Source organism: Salvelinus namaycush, chromosome 4 (genome assembly GCF_016432855.1).
Source record: "Salvelinus namaycush isolate Seneca chromosome 4, SaNama_1.0, whole genome shotgun sequence".
NCBI lineage: Eukaryota > Metazoa > Chordata > Actinopteri > Salmoniformes > Salmonidae > Salvelinus > Salvelinus namaycush.
Window position 1 is genome coordinate 65,116,245 of NC_052310.1, and position 24,882 is coordinate 65,141,126.

The following is a 24,882-nucleotide window of genomic DNA, read 5'->3' on the forward strand; positions in this document are numbered from 1 at the left end:
TGGGGTCCCGAGTTTGGGAAACCCTGCCTTAGAGGGCAAGGTAAACGTCAATAAATACACCGCCATTGTGAGTGATCACCTTCAACCTATGGTGAATCATTTCTATCCTGATGAGAGTGGTCTCTTCCAGGATGACAGTGACCCCATCCACAGGGCAAGGGGGGTCACTGAATGGTTTGATGAGCCTGAAAACGATGTAAACCATATGCCATGGCCGTCTCAGTCACCAGATCTCAACCCAATTGAACACTTATGGGAGATTCAGGAGTAGTGCCTGAGACAGCGTTTTCCATCACCATCAACAAAACACCAAATGATGGAATTTCTCTCTACTGTATGGTGTTGCATCCCAACAACAGAGATCCAGACATTTGTAGAATCTATGCCAAGGTGCATTGAAGCTGTTCTGGTTAGTGGTGGCACAATACCTTATTAACACACTTTGTGTTGGTGTTTCCTTTATTTTGGCAGTTACCTGTATATAACTTAGGAACATTTGTATTCACAGTTGATTCTGTATTGAAAAGGTAACGGCCATGAAAGCTAGTTCGTCATTAGTTTAACATTTTGGATTTTGAAATAATATTCCCCAAAACTTTTTTACCAAGTTTTTGGTTTGCTGCTGTTACATAATATTGTAGGCTGAGCAGCTCAGACTGTAACCAGCTATCATCCGTTATCCCAAAGGATGTTCTTCAGACAAAATCACCATTAGGCACTTATACAGCAATAACTACTTTGTGATATGTAATGTTTTGGCACTGTTTTGACATAATAGTTCAAGTTAGTGTTACCAATGATTCATTGTGTTATCAAAAGGGCATCCTTTACTGGTGTTCTTCTTTTGAACTCACACAAGGCAGGTGTTTTGGTGTTGCACACTAGCATTGTTAATTGATATTGTCTGGCTCTCTTGTTTTCAATAGCAATTCCATAAAACTGGTGAACTTATGTTCAATCTTCATAAGTACATGGCTAACAGCGGCAGGCTTCATACATCTGGTAAGTTACAGAGAGCCATAAAGGCAAAACAGAAGGACTAAGTACTGTATTATGGTAAATACTCCGTCTCTGACACATATAACAGATAGGTGGACATAATGTTAAGTAAAGCATTGTACAACCTAGCCCCTTCAAAGTTTTCCTCACTTGATGGATGATATAACTGTGGAATATTTTCGGGTCTGTTTTTAAATGAGCAGGACCACTAAATGGTAGTATGGTAATTGCTTCTGAAAATGTAAATGTTTATTACGGTTCTGAGAACAGTAAATAATTGATACGGTGTGACTAAGTGAATAAGTCTGTAAGTAAACAATAAAGTAAATAATGAAGTGGCTGTGTCCAAAATCTGTCTTGACTACTACTTACTAAAACTGCATACTGTGTACTAATTGTACTACATACAATTTGGAACGTATTGTTAAGTAAAAACGAATGCAGTACAGCAAACACATATCCTACTGAGAATGCGGCATCTAATGCGCAAATTGCGTTGATTCCCGCCATTCGTCATTCGTTCATTTTGGTACAGCACGTACCCTCAGCTGATTGTCAGCTGTTCTCAGACACATGTGGACGATTCTATTCCTCAAAAGTATGCAACAAATTTACAAAATGAAAAACTGAAATGAGTATGACATCCTGGCATTTAAACCATACTCAATTTTCTACATTTCACATACTATAAAACTTTTTTCACTTACCCAAAATGCCTACTATTTAGAATACAAGTATGGGTATTCGGGGACGGCCATTGAGTAAGTATGTAAGCAAGTCAGTAAGTTGTAATACAATGCTCTGCATGTTCCTCTCTGTCAATTTCCATTATTGTGACCTCTGTTCTAGGTGGAAAACTCAGGGGATCCTTGGGAAAACTTCCAAAATTCCCAAGCACTTTCCTACTGGGAATGTGTCTACTTACTCATGGTTACTATGTCCACTGTGGGCTATGGAGACGTGTATGCAAAAACCACCCTGGGACGACTTTTCATGGTCTTCTTCATCCTTGGTGGTTTGGTAAAAATCCCTCTCTTATTTCATTTACTCCTAACCTGCTTCCGTCCTTCATCCATACGATCACACCTGCAATTATCATGATTCATGTCCCTGCTGCTGCTACCAACAGCTGGAAAGTCTTTGCACTTCAATGCCTGTTAAAATCCAAGCTCCATTGTTGTCTTGTAGTTGTTTTTTGTGGCAGTTTGTTACCTATGGCAGTTTATTGTCAAATGTATTATTATCTGTAAGTATTATACGCCTATAATATTTATTATATAATAATTGTACTGAAGGTATATACATGTATATTTATAATTATTATATAGTTTTATTGCATTTCTATATTTTTCAAACTGAGTAAGATTTGTTTTCTAATGGTTCGCAACGTTAACTAAAGTAATGTGCGGTTTCAGGTGACCCAATCCTTGAGCTTCCCCTTCCCCAAATTCCAACAAACACAGTGAAAGGAGTGATCTATAGACCAGCTTGATGATTAACATGGCACAACAGTGTATGCCAGTAACACCCATTGATACACAACAGTCAGTTAGCATGATATGCAACCAAAACCATTGAACTTTTAATATGTTAATTTGACTTGATCATTTGTATTTGGGATAACAATGGAAGAAGGCTTAGTTTGTACATTAGTACAGTACTACTACAGTATTTCGGAGGTTCAAGGGTTGCTGAAAGGCCTCTATTATCCTTCATCTCTGGCAATGTACGTGAGTATTATCAGAGTGACATTAACAATATGATGCGTCACTCTCCTACCCAAGTTTATATACATTCATGTAAGTTATATTATATAGTTTATATAAATGTATACAATATATAAGTTGTATATAAGTTGTATATACTGTCAAGTCAAATGTAAGTATGCACAAGGCTTCAAATCTATAGGATTGACATAATTCAAGTAATTTTTCAGCAATTTAATGAATTGATGCAATTTGCAGCTATGTTACATTGGGTTGTACTATTCAAATCAACCTGGCATAAGTGTTTGTTGGACAAAACATGGCGCATAAGGTTTTTTTCTTCCTTTTTCTTCCTTTAAACTTTTTCTTTTCAATCACAGCTTGGCATACAGATATAGTCAACTGTAATTTTTTCCTGCTTTTTTCCTAAATAAATATCCGTAAAAGCTGGTTAAGTTAAATATTTCCTGTCATTTTTTTCTTCTTCATTGCTTATCATACCTTTTTTTTCTCAAATCTGAATATGATAACCTTTACATAATTTCAGATTGTGTTATAACTTTTACTGTAGTGTAGTAATCTAACTTTGTCTGAGTGTACAAAACACTAAGAACACCTTCCTAATATTGAGTTGCAACCCCTTTTGCCCTTAGAACAGCCTCAATTTGTCGGGGAATGGACTCTACAAGGTGTCCAAAGTGTTCCACAGGGATGCTCAGCCTGGTCTCATAGACTAGATGTAACATAGTAAATGTAAATCCGAGACATATGGTTACGTAAGACAGATGGTTACTTAAGGCAAAAATGAAAGTAGTTTGTGAGTTCGAATCTCATCATGGAAAACCTTAGCATTTTAGCTAATTAGCAACTTTTCAACTACATACTACTTTTTATCTACTTTGCATGTTAGGAAACCCTTCCCTTTAACCTAACCTTAACCGTTTTAGCTAACTACCTAACCTTAACCCAAAACCATAACCCCTAGCCTAGCTAACGTTATCCAGCTACCTAACATTAGCCACCTAGCTAGAATTTGTAACATATCATACGTTTTGAAAATTCATAACATATAATACAAATTGTAATTCATAACATATCATACGAATTGGGTGACGGACATCCACAAATTAAAACATACCATACGAAACGTAACATATCATACTATATGGAATGTTTCAGATTTACATACAGAATAATACGAAAGGCTCTGACACCAGGTTGGGATGCTGGCCCATGTTGACTCCAATGCTTCCCACAGTTGTGTCAAGTTGGCTGGATGTCCTTTCGGTGGTGGAACTTTCTTGATACACACGGGAAAATGTTATGTGTAAAAAAAACAGCAGCGTTGCAGTTCTTGACACAAACCAGTGGGCCTGGCACATACTACCATACCCCGTTCAAAGGCACTTACATTTTTTGTTTTGCCCATTCACCCTCAGAATGGCACACATACACAATACATGTTTTAATTGTCTCAAGGCTTAAAAATCCTTCTTTAACCTGTCTCCTCCCCTTCATCTACACTGATTGAAGTGGATTTAACACATGACATCAATAAGAGATCATAGCTTTCACCTGGATTGACCTGGTCAGTCTATGTCATGGAAAAAGCAGGTGTTCCTAATGTTTTGTGCACTCAGTGTGTAACCTACTGTATCCAGAACAATATATTTTTTTAACATTTTCTATTCAAATATTTTTTCTCTCTTAATTTTTCATTTTTTTTGTTGATTTTACGGATATCTTTTAAGCAAAAATAGACGCCCTGCTCTCTCTTTTGCGTATCTTTTTTTTAGTATTTTCTTCTGTCTCCTATCTTCTCCTTAGGCCATGTTTGCGAGCTACGTCCCTGAAATCATAGAGTTAATAGGAAACCGCAAGAAATATGGTGGTTCCTATAGTGCGGTTAATGGGAGAAAGTAAGTATTACTGGGAGGCTCTACTGCCTCTGCCGCAGTAGAACCATCCTCTGCATGCCCTTTTCTTTTTTCTGTTCCATGCATGTAGGCCATGTTTGCTCGCTACGTGCCAGAAATTGCTGCTCTCATCCTTAATCGGAAGAAATACGGAGGGAGTTATAACTCAACACGAGGCAGAAAGTAAGTCAAACAAATATACAAAACAAAAATTATTCTAAAAAGTGTGGTTTTGGTGTGACTACTCAAGTCCCCCTCTCCTAAAGAGGGGCACCAGTAATTATCCAGAAATGATTGATATTAATACTTTTATACATTTTGGGGAATAAAGTCATACTGGTGACTGGAGAGCTTGGCCATGAAAGCTTACGCTATTGCTTTGTACCGGTATTTGTGTGCTAGCTGTCATTGCTTCTTATAATGAATACATGTTTTTTTGTGATGTGTCAAATGCATTATTTGCTATATGCTTGAGTGTTTTACTTGCTTATTTACTAGAACACTTACATGTTTGTGTCTGTGTTTCGTGTTTGCCAATCATATGCATCTTGCCACCCACCACAAAGTAGTTGTATTTGTTTTTATTATTATCTTTCTTACAGTAAAGTCATGACTGATTGCAGATATAGCTGTAGTGCCTTTATAGTATTTCAAAATAAATGTTGAACATTATGTCTTATATCGTGGTGACAGAGATGATGTCATAGAAAATACTGCACAATAGCAAAAGAGTGTCCTAAGAAACTACAAGAAGGGATTACCTACAGTTAAATAATCAGCTATTTTAAATATAATTCTCTTCCAGATAATTTGAAATGCGGTTACCTTTTACATCTGCTTTGTCCACACATGATCTTGCATGTACCTCGCATGCTTTTAGTTAGTTATTCTTTTGCCTTTTATATTTTGCCTTTAATTTCCTGTTTTGTCTCTTCTGGATTATGTATTTTTTGTCTAGTACCACCAGTTCATTTTATTTTCCAAGCCCTGCTACATTCCTGCCCTTAATCTTCAGTCAGACCTACACCCTAAGGCCCAAACACATAATCAGTGCATGGATCACACTGAAATTCAAGTTAAAAACATGTCTCTTAAGGTACAATAGGATTCTGCCCTAAATCCTGCTTCCACCCTCTGAACAAACTTTCATTTCTTTTGGCTCGCATTTAGAATTTTGTTTTGTTTACTTTGTTATGTAGAATTGTTGTACTTGGATTTAGTCCAGTCTCTATAACTTTGTTTTGGCCATTTATTCCCTCTTTCCTTCTGCATGCTGATGTATCTGTATTTCTGTTTCAAGTGATTCATATCCTTATGTCTCAGTTATACTGTCAATACATTTTAATACCTTTTCATCTACAAATATAAATATAGCATCTCTGTAATATTCAAGTAATAAAAGCCCCAATAATATAAAGTAAATATGATACAATAACAACAAATGTTATTGTTATTACAACAAATGTAATAATAATTATTTCACACGTACAAATTGGAAATTAATTTTTTGCATATCCCACTTCCACAGAGTGGGTTTTCCCTGGAGCAATTATGGTTAAGTGCCTTGCTCAAGGGCACTTTGACAGATTTTTCACCTAGTCGGCTCAGGGAATTGAACCAATGACCTTTCAGTTACTGGCCCAACACTCCTAACCGCTAGGCTACCTGCCGCCCCTAACTCTAATAAGATACAATATTAAAGAGGTATTTCAAAACAATGTACAGTATGTGAGGTGTCAGTATGTATATATTACTTGTAACATCTACAAAATCAAATCAATTGGTTTGGAAAATGCCCTTCTTAAACCGATCCTGAGTTCATCTCACGATGAAGCGTTATCTCACAATCCTGCATGTACTATCCTGTAGCAGGGATACAGTCTGTCGGAAAACTTCCCTCACGTGGAGGCAAGATGTCTCTAGCTAAAGTTAAGCTCTTTCCTGGATTGTACAATGTAGTAATCACATCATAATCGCCAACAAAGGAAACCTTTTTAATCTGTTACTGGGAATCCAGAACATGCTCGGCTCTGTGATCTCTCCTGTCCTTCAGGCACCACATAGGACTAAAGATGCTAAAGAGCTCTTAGGACTGACACCTGTTCACATAAAAATGGACTCCTGTTCATCACAGAACATGTACAAACCAGGGAGAATTATGTATTTTTGGGGCTAGTAAACAGTGGCAGTGTTCATTTTCTACACAGAAACCACATTTTTGAGGTCCTTTTTTTATTGACTATACTGTGGTGTGGACAATACTTTTTTTGTCAGATCCAACGTATATTTTCATTTTATTTTCAGAATCAAGAAGGAATGTGACACTGACATCTATCAGCAGTTTATCAGCGTCTTTATTTTGGCTGCAGCTTTTAGCAAACCATAGCTTAAATCTTATGACTATTCCTGGATCTTATTTCCTATAGGCACATCGTGGTCTGTGGTCATATAACACTTGAAAGTGTGTCCAACTTCCTTAAAGACTTCCTACACAAGGACAGGGATGATGTCAATGTAGAAATTGTTTTTCTCCATAAGTAAGTGTACCATGTTTTTTCCTTACACTTTACAGGCCAGTTTCCAGGACCCAGATTAAGCCTAGTCCTGGACAAAAACCATACTCAATGGGAAATTGAAAGTGTGTTTAATTCCACGACTATGTTTAATCTGGGTCTGGGAAAATGGCCCCAAAACTCATAACAATACTGAGTGTTTCAGAGAAGGAAAGGTGATAGCAGCTCCCAAAAATGACTCCAACAACCTTTTGGGAACTGCCACCACCGTTCCTTTTTTTGGAATACTCAGACTCTACAATGACTATATCCTAAAAAGCACCCAGATCCATGGAAACCGTTGGTAGCGCTGGGCCTGCCCGGTACACCAGCATACTACTTATAGCAATACATTAGAATAAATTACATTTCAAATACTACACAATAAATTGCACTTTGATTTGCTGAGGAGAGGAGACCTCACTCAGCCCCCTAACATTAACACATAGATCGCTCTCCTGTCTGTCCCAGTACTAAACCGAATCTTGAGGTGAAGTGGAGGCCTTGGTTAACATTAACAAACTCTACTTTGTGTCCCAGTATTTCCCCTAATCTTGAGCTGGAAGCCTTGTTTAAACGCCACTTCACCCAGGTGGAGTTCTACCAGGGATCTGTTCTCAACCCACATGACCTGGCCAGAGTCAAGGTAACCGGCCTGTTTTAATGAGTATTAACCTGACTTATTTCTTTCAGCTACTAATGGAGAAAAGGGCCTTGACAGTCCAACTCTTCAATAAGTATACCAGGTCCTTGTTGTATAAGAACATTTGGTCACACTTTACAATATGGTTACCTTTTATAAAGCGGTTACAAGGGTTTTTATATATATATATATATATATATATATATATATATATTCTACCGTTCAAAAGTTTGGGGTCACGTAGAAATGCCTTGTTTTTGAAAGAAAAGCAAATTTTTCGTCCATTAAAATAACATCAAATTGATCAGAAATACAGTGTAGACATTGTTAATGTTGTAAATGACTATTGTAGCTGGAAACAGCTGATTTTAATGGAATATCTACATAGGGGTAAAGAGGCCCATTATCAGCAACCATCACTCCTGTGTTCCAATGGCACGTTGTGTTAGCTAATCCAAGTTTATCATTTTAAAAGGCTAGTTGATCATTAGAAAACCATTTTTCAGTTATGTTAGCACAGCTAAAAACTGTTGTCCTGATTAAAGAAGCAATAAAACTGTTCTTCTTTAGACTAGTTGAGTATCTGGAGCATCAGCATTTGTGGGTTCGATTACAGGCTCAAAATGGCCAGAAACAATGAACTTCCTTCTGAAACTCATCAGTCTATTCTCATTCTGAGAAATGAAGGCTATTCCATGCGAGGAATTGCAAAGAAACTGAAGATCTCGTACAATGCTGTGTACTACTCCCTTCACAGAACAGCGCAAACGGGCTCTAACCAGAATAGAAAGAGGAGTGGGAGGCCCTGGTGCACAACTGAGCAAGAGGACAAATACATTAGAGTGTCTAGTTTGAGAAACAGATTCCTCACAAGTCCTCAAATGGCAGCTTCATTAAATAGTACCCGCAAAACACCAGTCTCAACGTCAACAGTGAAGAGGCGACTCCGGGATGCTGGCCTTCTAGGCAGTGTTGCAAAGAAAAAGCCATATCTCAGACTGGCCAATAAAAAGAAAAAAGAAGAAGAAAAGAAACACAGACACTGGACGGAGGAACTCTGCCTAGAAGGTTTGTCAAAAGTTTGGACACACCTACTCGTTCAAGGGTTTTTCTTTATTTTTACTATTTTCAACATTGTAGAATAATAGTGAAGACATCAAAACGATGAAATAACACATATAGAATCATGTAGTAACCAAAAAAGTGTTAAACAAATCAAAATATATTTAATATTTGATAGCCACCCTTTTCTTTGATGACAGCTTTGCACACTCTTGGCATTCTCTCAACCAGCTTCACCTGGAATGCTTTTCCAACAGTCTTGAAGAGTTCCCAAATACAGTTGAAGTCGGAAGTTTACATACACTTAGGTTGGAGTCATTAAAACTCGTTTTTCAACCACTCCACACATTTCTTGTTAACAAACTATAGTTTTGGCAAGTCAGTTAGGACATCTACTTTTTTCCAACAATTGTTTACAGGCAGATTATTTCACTTATAATTCACTGTATTACAATTCTAGTGGGTCAGAAGTTTACATACACTAAGTTAACTGTGCCTTTAAACAGCTTGGAAAATTCCTGAAAATTATGTCATGGCATCATTTGAGTCAATTGGTGGTGTACCTGTGGATGTATTTCAATGCCTACCATCAAACTCAGTGCCTCTTTGCTTGACATCATGGGAAAATCAAAAGAAATCAGCCAAGATTTCAGAAAAAAATGTGTAGACCTCCACAAGTCTTGGGAGCAATTTCTAAATGCCTGATGGTACCACGTTCATCTGTACAAACAATAGTACGCAAGTATAAACACCATGGGACCATGCAGCCGTCATACCGCTCAGGAAGGAGTCTGTCTCCTAGAGATGAACGTGCTTTGGTGCGAAAAGTGCAAATCAATCCCAGAACAACAGCAAAGGACCTTGTGAAGATCCTGGAGGAAACAGGTACAAAAGTATCTATATCCACAGTAAAACAAGTCCTATATGGACATAACCTGAAAGGCTGCGTTCAGCAAGGAAGAAGCCACTGCTCCAAAACCACCATTTAAAAAGCCAGACTACGGTTTGCAATTGCACATGGGGACAAAGATTGTACTTTTTGGAGAAATGTCTCCTGGTCTGATGAAACAAAAATAGATCTGTTTGACCATAATGACAATCGTTATGTTTGGAGGAAAAAGGGGGAAGCTTGCAAGCCGAAGAACACCATCCCAACCGTGAAGCACGGGGGTGGCAGCATCATGTTGTGGGGGTGCTTTGCTGCAGGACGTACTGGTGCACTTCACAAAACAGACAGGCATCATGAGGTAGGAAAATGATGTGGATATATTGACGCAACATCTCAAGACATCAGTCAGGAAGTTAAAGCTTGGTTGCAAATGGGTCTTCCAAATGGACAATGACCCCAAGCATACTTCCAAAGTTGTGGCAAAATGGCTTAAGGACAACAAAGTCACGGTATTGGAGTGGCCATCACAAAGCCCTGACCTCAATCCTATAGAAAATGTGTGGGCAGAACTGAAAAAGCGTATGCGAGCAAGGAGGCCTACAAACCTGACTCAGTTACAACAGCTCTGTCAGGAGGAATGGGCCAAAATTCACCCAACTTATTGTGGGAAGCTTGTGGAAGGCTACCTGAAACGTTTGACCCAAGTTTTAAAAAAATGTAAAGGCAATGCTACCAAATACTAATTGAGTGTATGCAAACTTCTGACCCACTGGGAATGTGATGAAAGAAATAAAAGCTGAAATAAATCATTTTCTCTACTATTATTCTGACATTTCACAATCTTAAAATAAAGTGGTGATCCTAACTGACCTAAGACAGGGAATTTTTTCTTGGATTAAATGTGAAAAACGGAGTTTAAATTTATTTGGTTAAGGTGTATGTAAACTTCGGACTTCAACTCTATGCTGCCCACTTGTTGGCTGCTTTTTCTTCACTCTGCGATCCAACTCATCCCAAATCATCTCAAATGGTCTTCTAGGCAGAGTTCCTCTGTTCAGTGTCTGTGTTCTTTTGCCCATCTTAATCTTTTATTTGTATTGGCCAGTCTGAGATATGGCTTTTTCTTTGCAACTCTGCCTAGAAGGCCAGCATCCCGGAGTCACCTATTCACTGTTCAAATCAAAGTATATTTGTCACGTGCGCCGAATAAAACAGGTGTAGTAGACCTTACAGTGAAATGCTTACTTACAGGCTCTAACCAACAGTGCAAAAAAAAGGTATTAGGTGAACAATAGGTAAGTAAAGAAATAAAAACAACAGTAAAAAGACAGTGAAAAATAACAGTAGCGAGGCTATATACAGTAGCAAGGCTAAAAAAGTAGCGAGGCTACATACAGACCCCGGTTAGTCAGGCTGTTTGAGGTAGTATGTACATGTAGATATGGTTAAAGTGACTATGCATATATGATGAACAGAGAGTAGCATTAGCGTAAAAGAGGGGTTGGTGGGTGGCGGGACACAATGCAGATAGCCCGGTTAGCCAATGTGCGGGGGAGCACTGGTTGGTCAGGCCAATTGAGGTAGTATGTACATAAATATATAGTTAAAGTGACTATGCATATATGATAAACAGAGAGTAGCAGCAGCGTAAAAGATGGGTTGGGGTGGGGCACACAATGCAAATAGTCCGGGTAGCCATTTGATTACCTGTTCAGGAGTCTTATGGCTTGGGGGTAAAAACTTTTGAGAAGTCTTTTTGTCCTAGACTTGGCACTCCGGTACCGCTTGCCATGCGGTAGTAGAGAGAAGAGTCTATGACTGGGGTGGCTGGGGCCTTTGACAATTTTTAGGGCCTTCCTCTGACACAGCCTGGTGTAGAGGTCCTGGATGACAGGCAGCTTAGCCCCAGTGATGTACTTGGCCGTACGCACTACCCTCTGTAGTGCCTTGCGGTCGGAGGCCGAGCAATTGCCGTAGCAGGCAGTGATGCAACCAGTCAGGATGCTCTCGATGTTGCAGCTGTAGAACCTTTTGAGGATCTCAGGAACCATGCCAAATCTTTTTAATTTCCTGATGGGGAATAGGCTTTGTCGTACCCTCTTCACGCCCGTCTTGGTGTGTTTGGACCATTCTAGTTTGTTGGTGATGTGGACACCAAGGAACTTGAAGATCTCAACCTGCTCCATTACAGCCCCGTCGATGAGAATGGGGGCGTGCTCGGTCCTCCTTTTCCTGTAGTCCACAATCATCTCCTCAGTCTTGCTTACTTAGGTTGTTATTTTGTCACCACCTGGACAGGTCTCTGACCTCCTCCCTATCGGCTGTTGACGTTGAGACTGGTGTTTTGCGGGTACTATTTAATGAAGCTGCCATTTGAGGACTTGTGAGGCATCTGTTTCTCAAACTAGACACTCCAATGTACTTGTCCTCTTGCTCAGTTGTGCACCGGGGCCTCCCACTCCTCTTTCTATTCTGGTTAGAGCCAGTTTGCACTGTTCTGTGAAGGGAGTAGTACACAGCATTGTACGAGATCTTCAGTTTCTTGGCAATTTCTCGCATGGAATAGCCTTCATTTCTCAGAACAAGAATAGACTGACGAGTTTCAGAAGAAAGTTCTTTATTTCGGGCCATTTTGAGCCTGTAATCGAATCCACAAATGCTGATGCTCCAGATACTCAACTAGTCTAAAGAAGAACAGTTTTATTGCTTCTTTAATCAGGACAACAGTTTTCAGCTGTGCTAACATTGGCTGTGCCTGAAATCTGTGCTGCATTCTAAAACTGCATAATATGTACAAATCTTACTACATTAGAAGGTCTGTTTTTAGTCAAATCTAATGCAGTAAGCAACAAATATCAACATAGTAGGCTCATCCATACTGAGAATGCATAATGTAATGCACAATTGCGTTGATTACCGCCATTCGCTCATTTTGGGTACAGCGTGAAACCATATCTGATTATCAGCTGTTGTCAAACACACGTGGATCTCGAAAGACTAATCTCTTCCTCAATAGTGTGCAGTGAATTTTACTAGATGAAAAGCCAACATGAGTATGACATCCTGGCATTTAAAGCATACAACATTTTGGGAATTTCACATAGTATAACATTTTATATTTTCGTAAACCCAAAATGCCAACTATTTAGTATGGGTATTCGGACACGGCTATTGATAGCTATAAAGGGTAAATAAGAGAGCAAAAGACTTTGTCTGAAGTTAGAAATTAATGCACTGTGACGTACAATGCTGTTCATAGCTCTGAGTGAATGGAGTTATGATTTCTGGTGTCTCTACAGATGGAGCACCTGGGTGGTTGGCATCGGTCTAATGTCCTGAGTCTATCTGCCTCCCAAATGCCACCCTATTCCCCTACGTACAGTAGTGAACGCCTTTTGACCAGTGTCAAATGTAGTGCACTATGTAGGGAATAGGGTGCCTTTTGGGACACAGCCTCTGTCTGTATAGAGTCAGGTCTTATGTTTCTGTCATCTCCCACCCTCAGATAGAGTCAGCAGACGCCTGTTTGATCCTAGCTAATAAATACTGTGCAGACCCTGATGCTGAGGATGCCTCCAACATCATGAGGTACAGAGCCAACTTAACCAAGCTGTGTTGTATGACTGTATATTGGAAATATGGAAATGTATTCTGATATACAAAAGTTATTCAATTTTCTATCACCTTGATAAATTACGCAAGTACAGTATGCTTGAGCGCACGTGAAAATGTATTCTGGAGAAATGCATTGATAATACATACCAATGTCTAACCTCAAGTTCCCTAAGCAAGAAACCTGTGTTACTACTACTGTGTCCTAGATTTGTTAGATGGGTCTTATGTTGTTTCTTGTAACAATATTCCAGGGTGATATCCATCAAGAACTACCACCCAAAGATCAGAATCATTACCCAGATGTTGCAGTACCACAACAAGGTGTGTACAGTACAAACCCTTCAGAGTGCTACTTATTACACTGTGTCATTGAACTCCAGCGGAGGCAAGCGAACAGGAGTTCTCTACTGATGCTCTTCCTGCACCTCCCTTGTATAGAAGGGTTGCAAAATTCAGGAAATGTACGAGAATTTTATAACCCCAATCTCGCTCCATCTTTCCCGTGTGTCCCCAGGCCCACCTTTTGAACATTCCCAGTTGGAACTGGAAGGAGGGTGACGATGCCATTTGCCTTGCTGAGCTGAAGCTGGGCTTCATAGCACAGAGCTGTCTGGCTCAGGGCCTGTCCACCATGCTGGCCAACCTCTTCTCCATGAGGTCCTTCATCAAGGTACTCGTTAGGGAGAGCCAAAGAGACTGTAATCGTTAGGTCGTCCGTTTAAATCCGTCTTGAAGGACCAGGAAGAGCCAGAGATATTGAACTAACTATTCTACTTTTCCACAGCCTTTAGTACAGTAATGTTCACACTTTGTCTGACTGTATTTGCAATTTCAAAATACTTGTCTTATATTTAAGTTTACACCATAGATTTAAATACTCTTAAAGTGTTATTTGCTTTATGGTCACTTTGTTAACTTTTGTGCGAGTGAAATATGTTTATGATAACATACTGTACCTTTGCAAGCCATGTTTTATCTGTTATTGTTTCAGATTGAAGAGGACACGTGGCAGAAGTATTACCTGGAAGGAGTAGCCAATGAAATGTACACTGAGTACCTGTCTAGTGCCTTTGTGGGCTTATCCTTCCCGACCATTTGTGAGTAAGTATGACCCTCGTTTCTGAAGTACCCTACTATATCAAGTATATTCTCTCTCCCCCTCTATCTTTTTCTTTTTTCTCTATCTCTATCCCTCTCTCTCCTTTTCTTTCTCTACATCTGTCTGTCTTTCTCTCTCCTACTCATCCTTTTGATTGTGTATAAATATTTCTGATTTTGAATGCTCCTCTCTAGGCTCTGCTATGTGAAGCTGAAGCTGCTACTGATTGCTATCGAGTACAAGTCTGATATAAGGGAAAGCAGGTAAAGTTCACTCCTACTTGTGTGTTGTACATTGCCAATTGTACAATGTGATGTTTGTCAGAAATTGTATTGTAAAAATCATGTTGAACCAAGTCGTATGCAGCACAATGCAGGTTGTCCATTTGCCAGATCTTTACATGCAAACCTCAATATCCAGACTGCCATGACAATACAGCTGTCCAGACTGTGATCTATTGTAATGGATTTCAACTTCAACTTAATACACAGTACTCATCACTAATTAGCATTTTTGACACACTTTATGGTTTACAGATAGTTGACAAAGTTTGACAAAGAAAGTGGTATGCCCCCGACATCCATATTCTTTATTTTTACCTTCAATACTTTCAAACACACCCACAGTCATCCATGTCACATTTGTTATTAAGATTTGTATTCATATTTATAGTTTGATGTTTCCACCATCCAATTTCAGATTACTGTTTGATGTGTATGCAGGTGTGAAATTATGCAATTAACTCTTCTTTTATTACAGCATGGCTGGTGTGTTTGGCCTAATTACTGTCACAGTCTCAATGGAAAAGAAACATCAATGACTACTTTCCATCTAAAATCATTAAAGACTGAAAACATTGCCATCTACCATCTTAACCTAATTACTGAGGATTGATGTGGCGTGTATGTTCCTCTTAAAGAGCCAGTGCTTGTTTACTGCACCATCAGGTTTATACAAATAGCCTGATCGCCCCAAATCTGTTTGTGCTGTTTGTACACAAACAGTTCTGGGGTGATCTGGCTAGTTAGTATACAAGCATCTTCCCAGCTGACAAAGCTGGTTGAAATGGTGTCATTACAACCCGTTTTGGCCACTGGTTTAGCTCTGAGGATGCTCATATTGTCCCTTCCATTCTCTATAGGTGGAGGTTCTCTAATCATTACTTGTCACTGTTTAATTATCATTGGGTGATGGCAGCCATTTTATAATACCAGTTTTTAGCTTGATTCCCAGGAACTACAGTACCTCACCAAACCGTGTTTGTCCGAAAGGCGTACCATGTGTACCATTCCTTGTGATTAGTGCATTAGGATGTTAAATGTAACAGAAAGATTCTCCTCATTGATGACCATGTATATTTGTTTGTATTGACAACAGCACCCTCATCAACCCTGGGAACCATGTGAAGATGCAGGAAGGAACCCTGGGGTTCTTTATCGCCAGCGATGCCAAAGAAGTAAAGAGGTATGTAAATGTTTTGAGTTTCAAGTTTTAATGTCACATGCACAAGTACAGTGAAATGCCTTTCTTGCAAGCTCCAAACCCAGCAATGCAGTAATCAATAACAATGATGCACAAAAAATAACAAGGTAGAACAAAAACACGCAAGATATAGAAATAAGAAATAAGAAGAACACAATGAAGTAAGTAAGTATACTATATACAGGGTCAGTTCCAGTACCATATTTCCAATGTGCAGGGATAGTGGAGTGATAGAGGGAAATATGTACAGGGGTAAGGTGACTAGGCATCAGGATAAAATGTACTGCAAATGTAGGAAAATGTACCTAATTGCCTCTGTTAGAAGAGACAGAAAGCCCCCAAATACAGTTTGACATCAAACTAGTCTTACTAATGATTTAATACTGAAATATGTTTGTGCTGTTTTCTTAGGGCACTTTTTTACTGCAAAGCTTGTCACGATGACATCACAGATCCCAAAAGGATAAAGAAATGTGGATGCAAACGATGTAAGTATTTATTTACTGTTCTTTAATTAATAACAATATTTATTGAGCTTTGTCTTTAATGCACATGCATATTTTAATATGCGTATGTCGATACTGTATAAAACTGTGCCTTACGCCTCGATCACACCTACTTTGTTATTGTGCAAAATGGTGCGCAGCATCACCTGGATATGTGTGCAACAAAAGTTCAACATTCAATCTCTGATACCGTTTCTGTTAAGCCGTCTACGCATACAGTTTGACGCATACGTTCGATAAATCCAACGTATGCACCACACAGAACGCACTGCAACTGCCTCTGCGATGCAATGCTGCAAGGCAAGCGCATCGTTGCGTTGGAAATGAATGTACTTCTCGTGTACCAAAATGCAATGACGCTGTCGGTGTGATCGAGGTGTTAGTATGTTTTTTAAATAAAATATATTTGAACAATGTGTATACTGTACATGTATTATACTGTACTGTATGTTCTACTATACACATTTCTATAATTATTAGATATTATTAATGTAGAATAACTACCAAAGTTGTTGAATAAACACCTCTTCAGATGCCCGTTGACGGGTATTTGTTTAGAGGTTTGAGCAGAGCCCAACATTAGCATAAACAGCGCCACTACATTGTCTGTGTCACATGTGACACCCTGTTCCCTTTATAGTGCACTACTTTTGACCAGGGCCCATAGAACTATGGTCAAAAGTAATGCCTTATATTGGGAATAGGATGCCATTTGGAACATAGCCATTGTCTTTACACAATCTACATAGCCATTTGTCTAAACCAGTTATGTCCTTTATTAATAATCCACAGGATAAAACCCTGTAACCTCTGCCTCAGGAAAGACTATATGATTACTTTAAACAACCATCGAGTGCAGAAATAACTGTGTACAGAAAATAAATCACCATCTATGTTCTTAGGTTGACTCCCAAATTACACCTTATTCCCTATATAGTGCACTACGTTTGACCAGATCTCACAGGGCCCTGGTCATAAGTAGTGGACACAATAAGGAATAGGTGGCCATTTGGGTCGCATATTTATTCATATTTAATGTAGCACTCAATAAAGAGAATGAGGATATAGAAACATATAGCCTGGTCCCAGATCTGTCATGTTTGGCATTGCAATGACTATAGAAGTTGGCAAAACAGTGCGAACAGATCTGGGACCAGTCATGACAACAACAAAAACAGTGTGATCTGTCTTAAATCTGTTTTTATTTTCTCCTTTCAAGATTTCAAACAGGCTTCTTCTATATTGTGCCTAGTCTAAAGAGGCTTGTCTCATATAACTTTGATGACCATATATACTGACGCTAATGTTTGATGTATTCTCTTTCTGCTGCCTTGGAACATGAAACAATGTTTTAACTGTTCACGTATAGTGCTTTATTGTGAGTAATATAGGTGCCCTACCCCTACCCTCCGTAGTACAGCCTGCTACCCTTGAGTTCGATCTTTTTGTTATTGTTGAGTGTACTGCACATGTTGCATGTGGCGATGGTGGACACTTCTGCCTGCATCCTTCACGTTCACTCACATCTCATTTGCACGCTATACGCTCAGGTCAAGGAGAACACAAAAAACGTGATGATTGGTCGATTTGTCGATATATACATTAGGGTAAATACCCGTCAACCTTAAGTATTTGATGAAGCCAAATATACAATGTTGCCTTAAACGAGTCCAATTACATAACAATTATTTTTCCTGTGGTACACGAGAGAAAAAAAGGGTGCTAGTTAGTACCAATTATATATATTTTTTTGTCCCTGTAAGGAACCCTTTTTTGGCCTTTTTACATCAGTTCTTCGAATAACTCTTGGTATAACCATGTGTATAGTTCTTAATTACATTGACAGAACCAGAGGGTTCTTCATTACACTGTTCAACATTTTCTGGCTACTGGTTGCAGTGAAAATTCGGTAAATATTCAAAAAGTTTTATTACTGTATTTTTAGAGCTTGATTAAGGTATTATTGCTGTAAGGGACAGTTTGCTGCTTCATTCTGATTACTTTGGAGTGAACCAAAGATGGCGCCGAAGAACATGGCTGACGTTTTACATTCTCCCAACCAATTGTGCTGTTTTGTTAGTTTTTTTGCGATTTGTGTAACTTATTTTTTTTAACTTATTGTGGACATAATGTTGCTGCTACCATCTCTTATGACCGAAAATAACTTCTGGGCATGAGAACAGCGATTACTCACCGCGGACTGGAAGAAACTTTTTCCTTTAACGAGTCCGACGAGAAGGATATCTTGCTTTCACTGGAACAGGCCCAGATTCTCGCCTCCTTCTGAGAGTCCGTAGCTGAGTGAATAAACTCCCACTGTTATCCGTTCTTCTTGCTAACGTGCAATCATTGGAAAATAAAATTGATGACCTACGATTAAGATTATCCTACCAACGGGACATCAAAAACTGTAACATCTTATGTTTTACGAGATGTGGCTGAACGACGATACGGATAATATAGAGCTAGCGGGATTTTCCATGCACCGGCAGAACAGAGACGCTACCTCTGGTAAGACGAGGGGTGGGGGTGTGTGTCTATTTGTCAATAACAGCTGGTGCGCGATGTCTAATATTAAAGAAGTCTTAAAGAAGTACCTTATGATAAGTTGTAGACCACACTATCTACCAAGAGAGTTCTCTAATATATTATTCGTAGCCATCTATTTACCACCACAGAACAAAGCTGGCACTAAGACCGCTCTCAACCAACTCTATAAGGCCATAAGCAAAGAAGAAAATGCTCACCCAGAAGCAGCGCTACTAGTGGCCGGGGACTTTAATGCAGGCAAACTTAAATCAGTTTGGCCAAATTTTTACCAGCATGTCACATGTGCAACCAGAGGGGGAAAAAAATCATAGACCACCTTTACTCCACACACAGAGATACATACAAAGCTCTCCCCCGCCCTCCATTTGGCAAATCTTACCATAATTCCATCCTCCTGATTCCTGCTTACAAGCAACATCTAAAGCGGTAAGTACCAGTGACTCGCTCAATACGGAAGTGGTCAGATGACGCGGATGCTACACTACAGGACTGTTTTGCTAGCACAGACTGGAATATGTTCCGGGATTCATCCAATGGCATTGAGGAGTACACCACCTCAGTCATCGGCTTCATCAATAAGTGCATTGACGACGTTGTTCCCACAGTGACTTTACGTACATATCCGAACCAGAAGCCATGGATTACAGGCAACATCCGCATTGAGCTAAAGGCTGGAGCTGCCGCTTTCAAGGAGTGGGAGACTAATCCAGACGCTTATAAGGAATCCCGCTATGCCCTCAGACGAACCACCAAACAAGCAAAGCGTCAATACAGGATTAAGATTGAATGCTACTACACCGGCTCTGACGCTCGTCGAATGTGGCAGGGCTTGAAAACTATTACGGATCACAAAGGGAAACCCATATGCGAGCTGCCCAGTGACGCGAGCCTACCAGACGAGCTAAATGCCTTTTATGCTCGGTTTGAGGCAAGCAACACTGAAGCTTGCATGAAAGCACCAGCTGTTCTGGACGATTGTGTGATAACGCTCTCGGTAGCCGATGTGAACAAAACCTTTAAACAGGTCAACATTCACAAAGCCCCTGGGCCAGACGGATTACCAGGACTTGTACTCAATGCATGCGCAGACCAACTATCAAGTGTCTTCACTGACATTTTCAACCTCTCCCTGAACGAGTCTGTAATACCTACATGTTTCAAGCAGAACACTATAGTCCCTGTGCCCAAGGAAACGAAGGTAACCTGCCTAAATGATTACGGCCCCATGCCATTCACATCGGTTGCCATGAAGTGCTTTGAAAGGCTGGTCATGGCTCACATCAACAGAATCTTCCTGGAAACCCTAGACCCACTCCAATTCGCTGACGTAATCTCAATCGCACTCCACAGTGCCCTTTCTCACCTGGACAAAACAAACACCTATGTGAGAATGCTTTCCATTGCGGCAGGTAGCCTAGTGGTTAGAGCGTTGGACTAGTAACCGAAAGGTTGCAAGATCGAATCCCCGAGCTGACAAGGTAAAAATCTGTCGTTCTGCCCCTGAACAAGGCAGTTAACCCATTGTTATTAGGCCTAAATCTCAGCTTTGTTAAATATACAATCGAAGAAAAACTATTATATTTATCATAGTGATTCAGGTGTGACATTAAAACAGAATAATATGCCCCACCAACATTAGACAGCTATACAGAAAACCCTCAAATTGCTGAAATACTGTAAGTAAATTAAATCAATGATGAGTGCAGAGATGTATTATAGGTAATGAATATGTATGGCAATGCTACAGACTTTGTGGTGCAGCAGAAAGTTCAGTGTACTTAAAATCCAGAGTTTGTCTGTTCAACGATCAGTTAGGGTCATACTTTAGCTGAACAGCAATAACACATGAAATTGCATGTGATAACTAATGTGAAGTGTTCCAAAAACAAAAAATTTCACGTGAAATGTCACAAAAACATGTTTTCACATATTCACATGTGGAATGTCACAAGTGAATTGTTCCCAAAAACATATTTTCACATGTTAAATGTCACGTGACGTGTTCCAAAAACACCGTTTTTCACGTTTTCACATGTAAAATGTAATTTAAAGAGTTCCGAAAACACAAAAATGATCATTTTTGAATTGACCTCAACATTCGTTAGCACACTTTGGACGCAACCATAATCGTGCGATTATCTGACCAACGAACACCAATGAAAAAGTAGCAGTGCTTAGGGACACTTGACATTAAGGCCTAGATTCAATCAGATCAAGCATATTGGTGATCCAGGCTGTATCACAACCGGCCGTGATTGGGAGTCCCATAGGGCGGCGCACAATTGGCATCCAGGTTTGGTAGGCCGTCATTGCAAGTAAGAATTTGCCTAGTTAAATAAAGGTAAAATAAATATGGAGGTGTTGGAGTTGTAACTCATTAGACCTGTCAAATCGGTGAGCGGCTGCTCATGTGGTCATTGTCACAAAGCCACACCCATCCTAATCACGTTAGAATTTCATAATGAGAAAGTGTAGGCTATATAGAAATAATGAAACTAAAATAAAAAATAAAAATTCTATCAGCCTAATTGAGCTGTAGATTACATAGCACAGTCCGGTGTTCCAAACTGCTCTGTGCAGCCAATTGCAATGTCCTCTTTGGGTATAAGGCAGGGAACTGCTTGGGGATTTGACAGCTCTAATGCAGTTCCACCTCCAACACTGCCAAAACAACCACTATGCAGGTGTCCATTAGTGCAGATCTTATAGAATCTAGCCCTGTGTGCATAAATGCTCTTGGCACTTGAACTTGCAACCTTTTTGTCGGGAGTGCATTAATGTCTCTGGAGGCACACCAGATGGTTATTTGTTAACATGAACATATCTCCACACACTATCAAATATGAAAGTATGTATGGTTACAGTACAATGTTGTTCCCTGGTGTACAAAAAGGGTACATGTGCAGAGAATCTAGTACAATGGTACATTTTTCTAACCAATATATTCAATATGGTACTGCATTAGTAACCATGTGGGAGGTGGGAATTTACCAATTGTGAAGTCAGAAATACCAGTTGGATGCATTCAGGTGCTTTAAAGTCATTGGGAAACAGCAATTGGCTAATGGCCAACATTTGACCACTCCCCCAAATATGCTATTGAGCCCCAACCAGTACTTTTCCACCACACAGTGATGGGTAAAAAATTACAGAATACAATTACAAACTTCCATAAAGATCAACGTATCAAAATATTCTACAAAATACTTTTATTTTGAAATGTATTTTATTGAAATACATGTAGTTTGTATTTTAAAATCCAAAAATACATTTACAAGTAGATGGGGTGTACAGCAACAGCATTCTCAGTACCGGTTACAGAAAATTTTACTTGATATGATATGTTGTTGTTTATCTACCTTAGTTAAATGACTGACTGTAAGTCACTCTGGATAAGAGTGTCTGCTAAATGACAAAATGTAAATGTATGTGAAAATGAACCAAAATGAACTGCAAAGCACACTGGGTATTATTATTATTATTATTGGCCTTATTTTGGGGTAATGTCTAGATGGGATACAGTTTAACCTAATTATCCTAACCTGCTACGTTAATTAAATTAACCTGATGCGTAAACTTTCCAAAACCTGCTCCGAAAAGTCAATTTTGACAAAAGCTGTATCCCTTCTCGACCGAACGTTCTTTTGTAGCAGGGCTCATTAGAATAATACTCAGCATGCTTTGCAATTGTACATGTTTACATACACATTTATATTTAGTACATGTAGCAGAAGGTCTTATCCCACCATAGTGCCATCAGAATTCTGATACCAATGCAGGGTGAAAGGTGGCCACAAAATGGTGAACCACTATAAAAAAATAAATGGTATAGAAAAGTATTTTATATTTTCAAAATACAAATTACAGCACTCAAAAGTATGTTGTTACAAAATACATTGGAGTATAGTTCAGCCCAGTGTAATACAAAATACTCAGAAGTAATTGAAATACATACTTCAAATACATGTAACAGAAATACTGCACATCTCTGCCCCACCTATATTTTAAAGTGTAATAATGATTGTACCTTATATTCAAAATATAAACTGTACCATGTGAGTTTATATGTGTACCTTTGACCTTTTTGTACGCCAAGGAACAACACTGTACCTTAACCATACCCTTATTTTTTGAGTGTGTTAGTATATGTTGGTCGTCATCGTAAATAAGAATTTGTTCTTAACTGACTTGCCTAGTTAGATAAAAAATGTAATAAAAATATGTTCCAAGTAATTAGTATGACCCTGCTGGCACTGCAGAAACATCGATGCACTCCCTACCAAGAGGTTGCAAGTTAAAATCCCCAAATGTATACTGTAGTGTCCTTAAGGCCTGCATAGTTTTATGTTGATGTTACGCTGGTGTTGATAATTGAACAATTATTTACTTGATTCTGGGCAGCTTTTCCCAAATGTGTTCACAGTACAAAATTATACAAGATTTTACAGTAATTGAAATCAGAATATAGCAAATACTGTCATTTTATAGAAATAACACTTAAGTTGTTGTGCATGTTTACTTTATTTGTACTGCAACTTTAGGCAACATGCAGAAATGTATTATTGGCAATAAATATATAGCCAATCTCTGCAGTATACAGTCCTTTAACATAACACCTTAATTTAGCTGTAAAATAGAGTAACTAGTTTTAGATTTACTGTATTTTAGACAAAAACCTATAGGAAACCATAACACAACATTCTGAGAACGTCCTAAAAACATCCTTGGGGTCATCCCTGAAACAAACTGGGAACTAGACAAAAGCTGCAGGGAACCATGACTGTTTAAATTGAATGAATGTCAATAATGCCTTTTAAAGTATTCTAAATGGCATTTGACATATAGGCTTTCACATGTGCTCAAATGTTGTCACATGTAATTAATGGTATCACATGTTGAAATGTTGCATCCCCATGATGTAAAAACAAATTCACATGATCATGTTTTCACATGCTCAAATGTTGTCACGTGTAGTTCTAATGTTTGCACATGTTTAAATGTTGCATCCTCATGTTGTCACATTTATTTCACATGAAATCGTGTTCTCACATGTGCTCACGTTGTCACTTGTAGTTTCATGTTCTCACATGTTGAAATTTTGCATCCCCATGTTGTCACATTTATTTCACATTAATTTCATATGAGATCATGTTCTCACATGTTGTCATGTGTAGTTTTATGTTATCACATGTTGTCACATGCTATCACGTTATCACATTAACTTCACATTAAATCACAAGTGATCACAAAGGATCACGTGTTCACATGTTAAATTCATGTGTTTTTTCCATAAGGGTTAAGGTTACTGTGCATTTTCCAGTAACTTAATGGCAGTTGGTCACCAGGTACTGTAGTTCATGTTTATTTTTCAATATTTTACTGTCAGCCTGCTTCAAGTAGTTATTGTAAAATTCACAGGAACTTACTGTGGCTGACCTCTGTCACTCTCACTGACCTGATAGTGTGGCAGGAAGGTCTGTTTGCGGCCAGGTGAGGTCCCAAGTGTGTTCACCACAAAGAATGCTTAGCAGATGTCAACTAATATTACGCTATCTTGTAATCAGAAAAGTCCAGGTAAAGTACAGTAAGTTACTGACAGCTGGTTGACAGTTACAGTACCAGTCAAAAGTTTGGACACACCTACTCATTCAAGGGTTTTTCTTTATTTGTGCTATTTTCTAAATTGCAGAATAATAGTGAAGACATAAACATTATGAAATAGCACATATGGAATCATGTAGTAACCAAAAAAGTGTTAAACAAATCAAAATATATTTAATATATTAGATTCTTCAAAGTAGCCACCCATACCTTGATAACAGCTTTGCACACTCTTGGCATTTTTTGACATTTTTATTATTAT

At 38.9% G+C, this 24,882-nt stretch overlaps 1 protein-coding gene across 1 annotated transcript in view; it reads left to right on the forward strand.

The window, feature by feature from the left end:
- LOC120046735 (calcium-activated potassium channel subunit alpha-1-like) overlaps positions 1 to 24,882 on the forward strand; it is a 220,540-nt gene that overhangs the window by 152,571 nt on the left and 43,087 nt on the right. The window contains exons 7-18 of the mRNA XM_038992204.1: positions 927 to 1,002; positions 1,849 to 2,019; positions 4,533 to 4,624; positions 7,048 to 7,158; positions 7,714 to 7,819; positions 13,273 to 13,355; positions 13,634 to 13,703; positions 13,897 to 14,052; positions 14,374 to 14,483; positions 14,676 to 14,744; positions 15,859 to 15,945; positions 16,375 to 16,451. Of these exons, the coding sequence (XP_038848132.1) occupies positions 927 to 1,002; positions 1,849 to 2,019; positions 4,533 to 4,624; positions 7,048 to 7,158; positions 7,714 to 7,819; positions 13,273 to 13,355; positions 13,634 to 13,703; positions 13,897 to 14,052; positions 14,374 to 14,483; positions 14,676 to 14,744; positions 15,859 to 15,945; positions 16,375 to 16,451 (1,208 nt within the window). The remainder of the gene's footprint in view (positions 1 to 926; positions 1,003 to 1,848; positions 2,020 to 4,532; positions 4,625 to 7,047; positions 7,159 to 7,713; positions 7,820 to 13,272; positions 13,356 to 13,633; positions 13,704 to 13,896; positions 14,053 to 14,373; positions 14,484 to 14,675; positions 14,745 to 15,858; positions 15,946 to 16,374; positions 16,452 to 24,882) is intronic.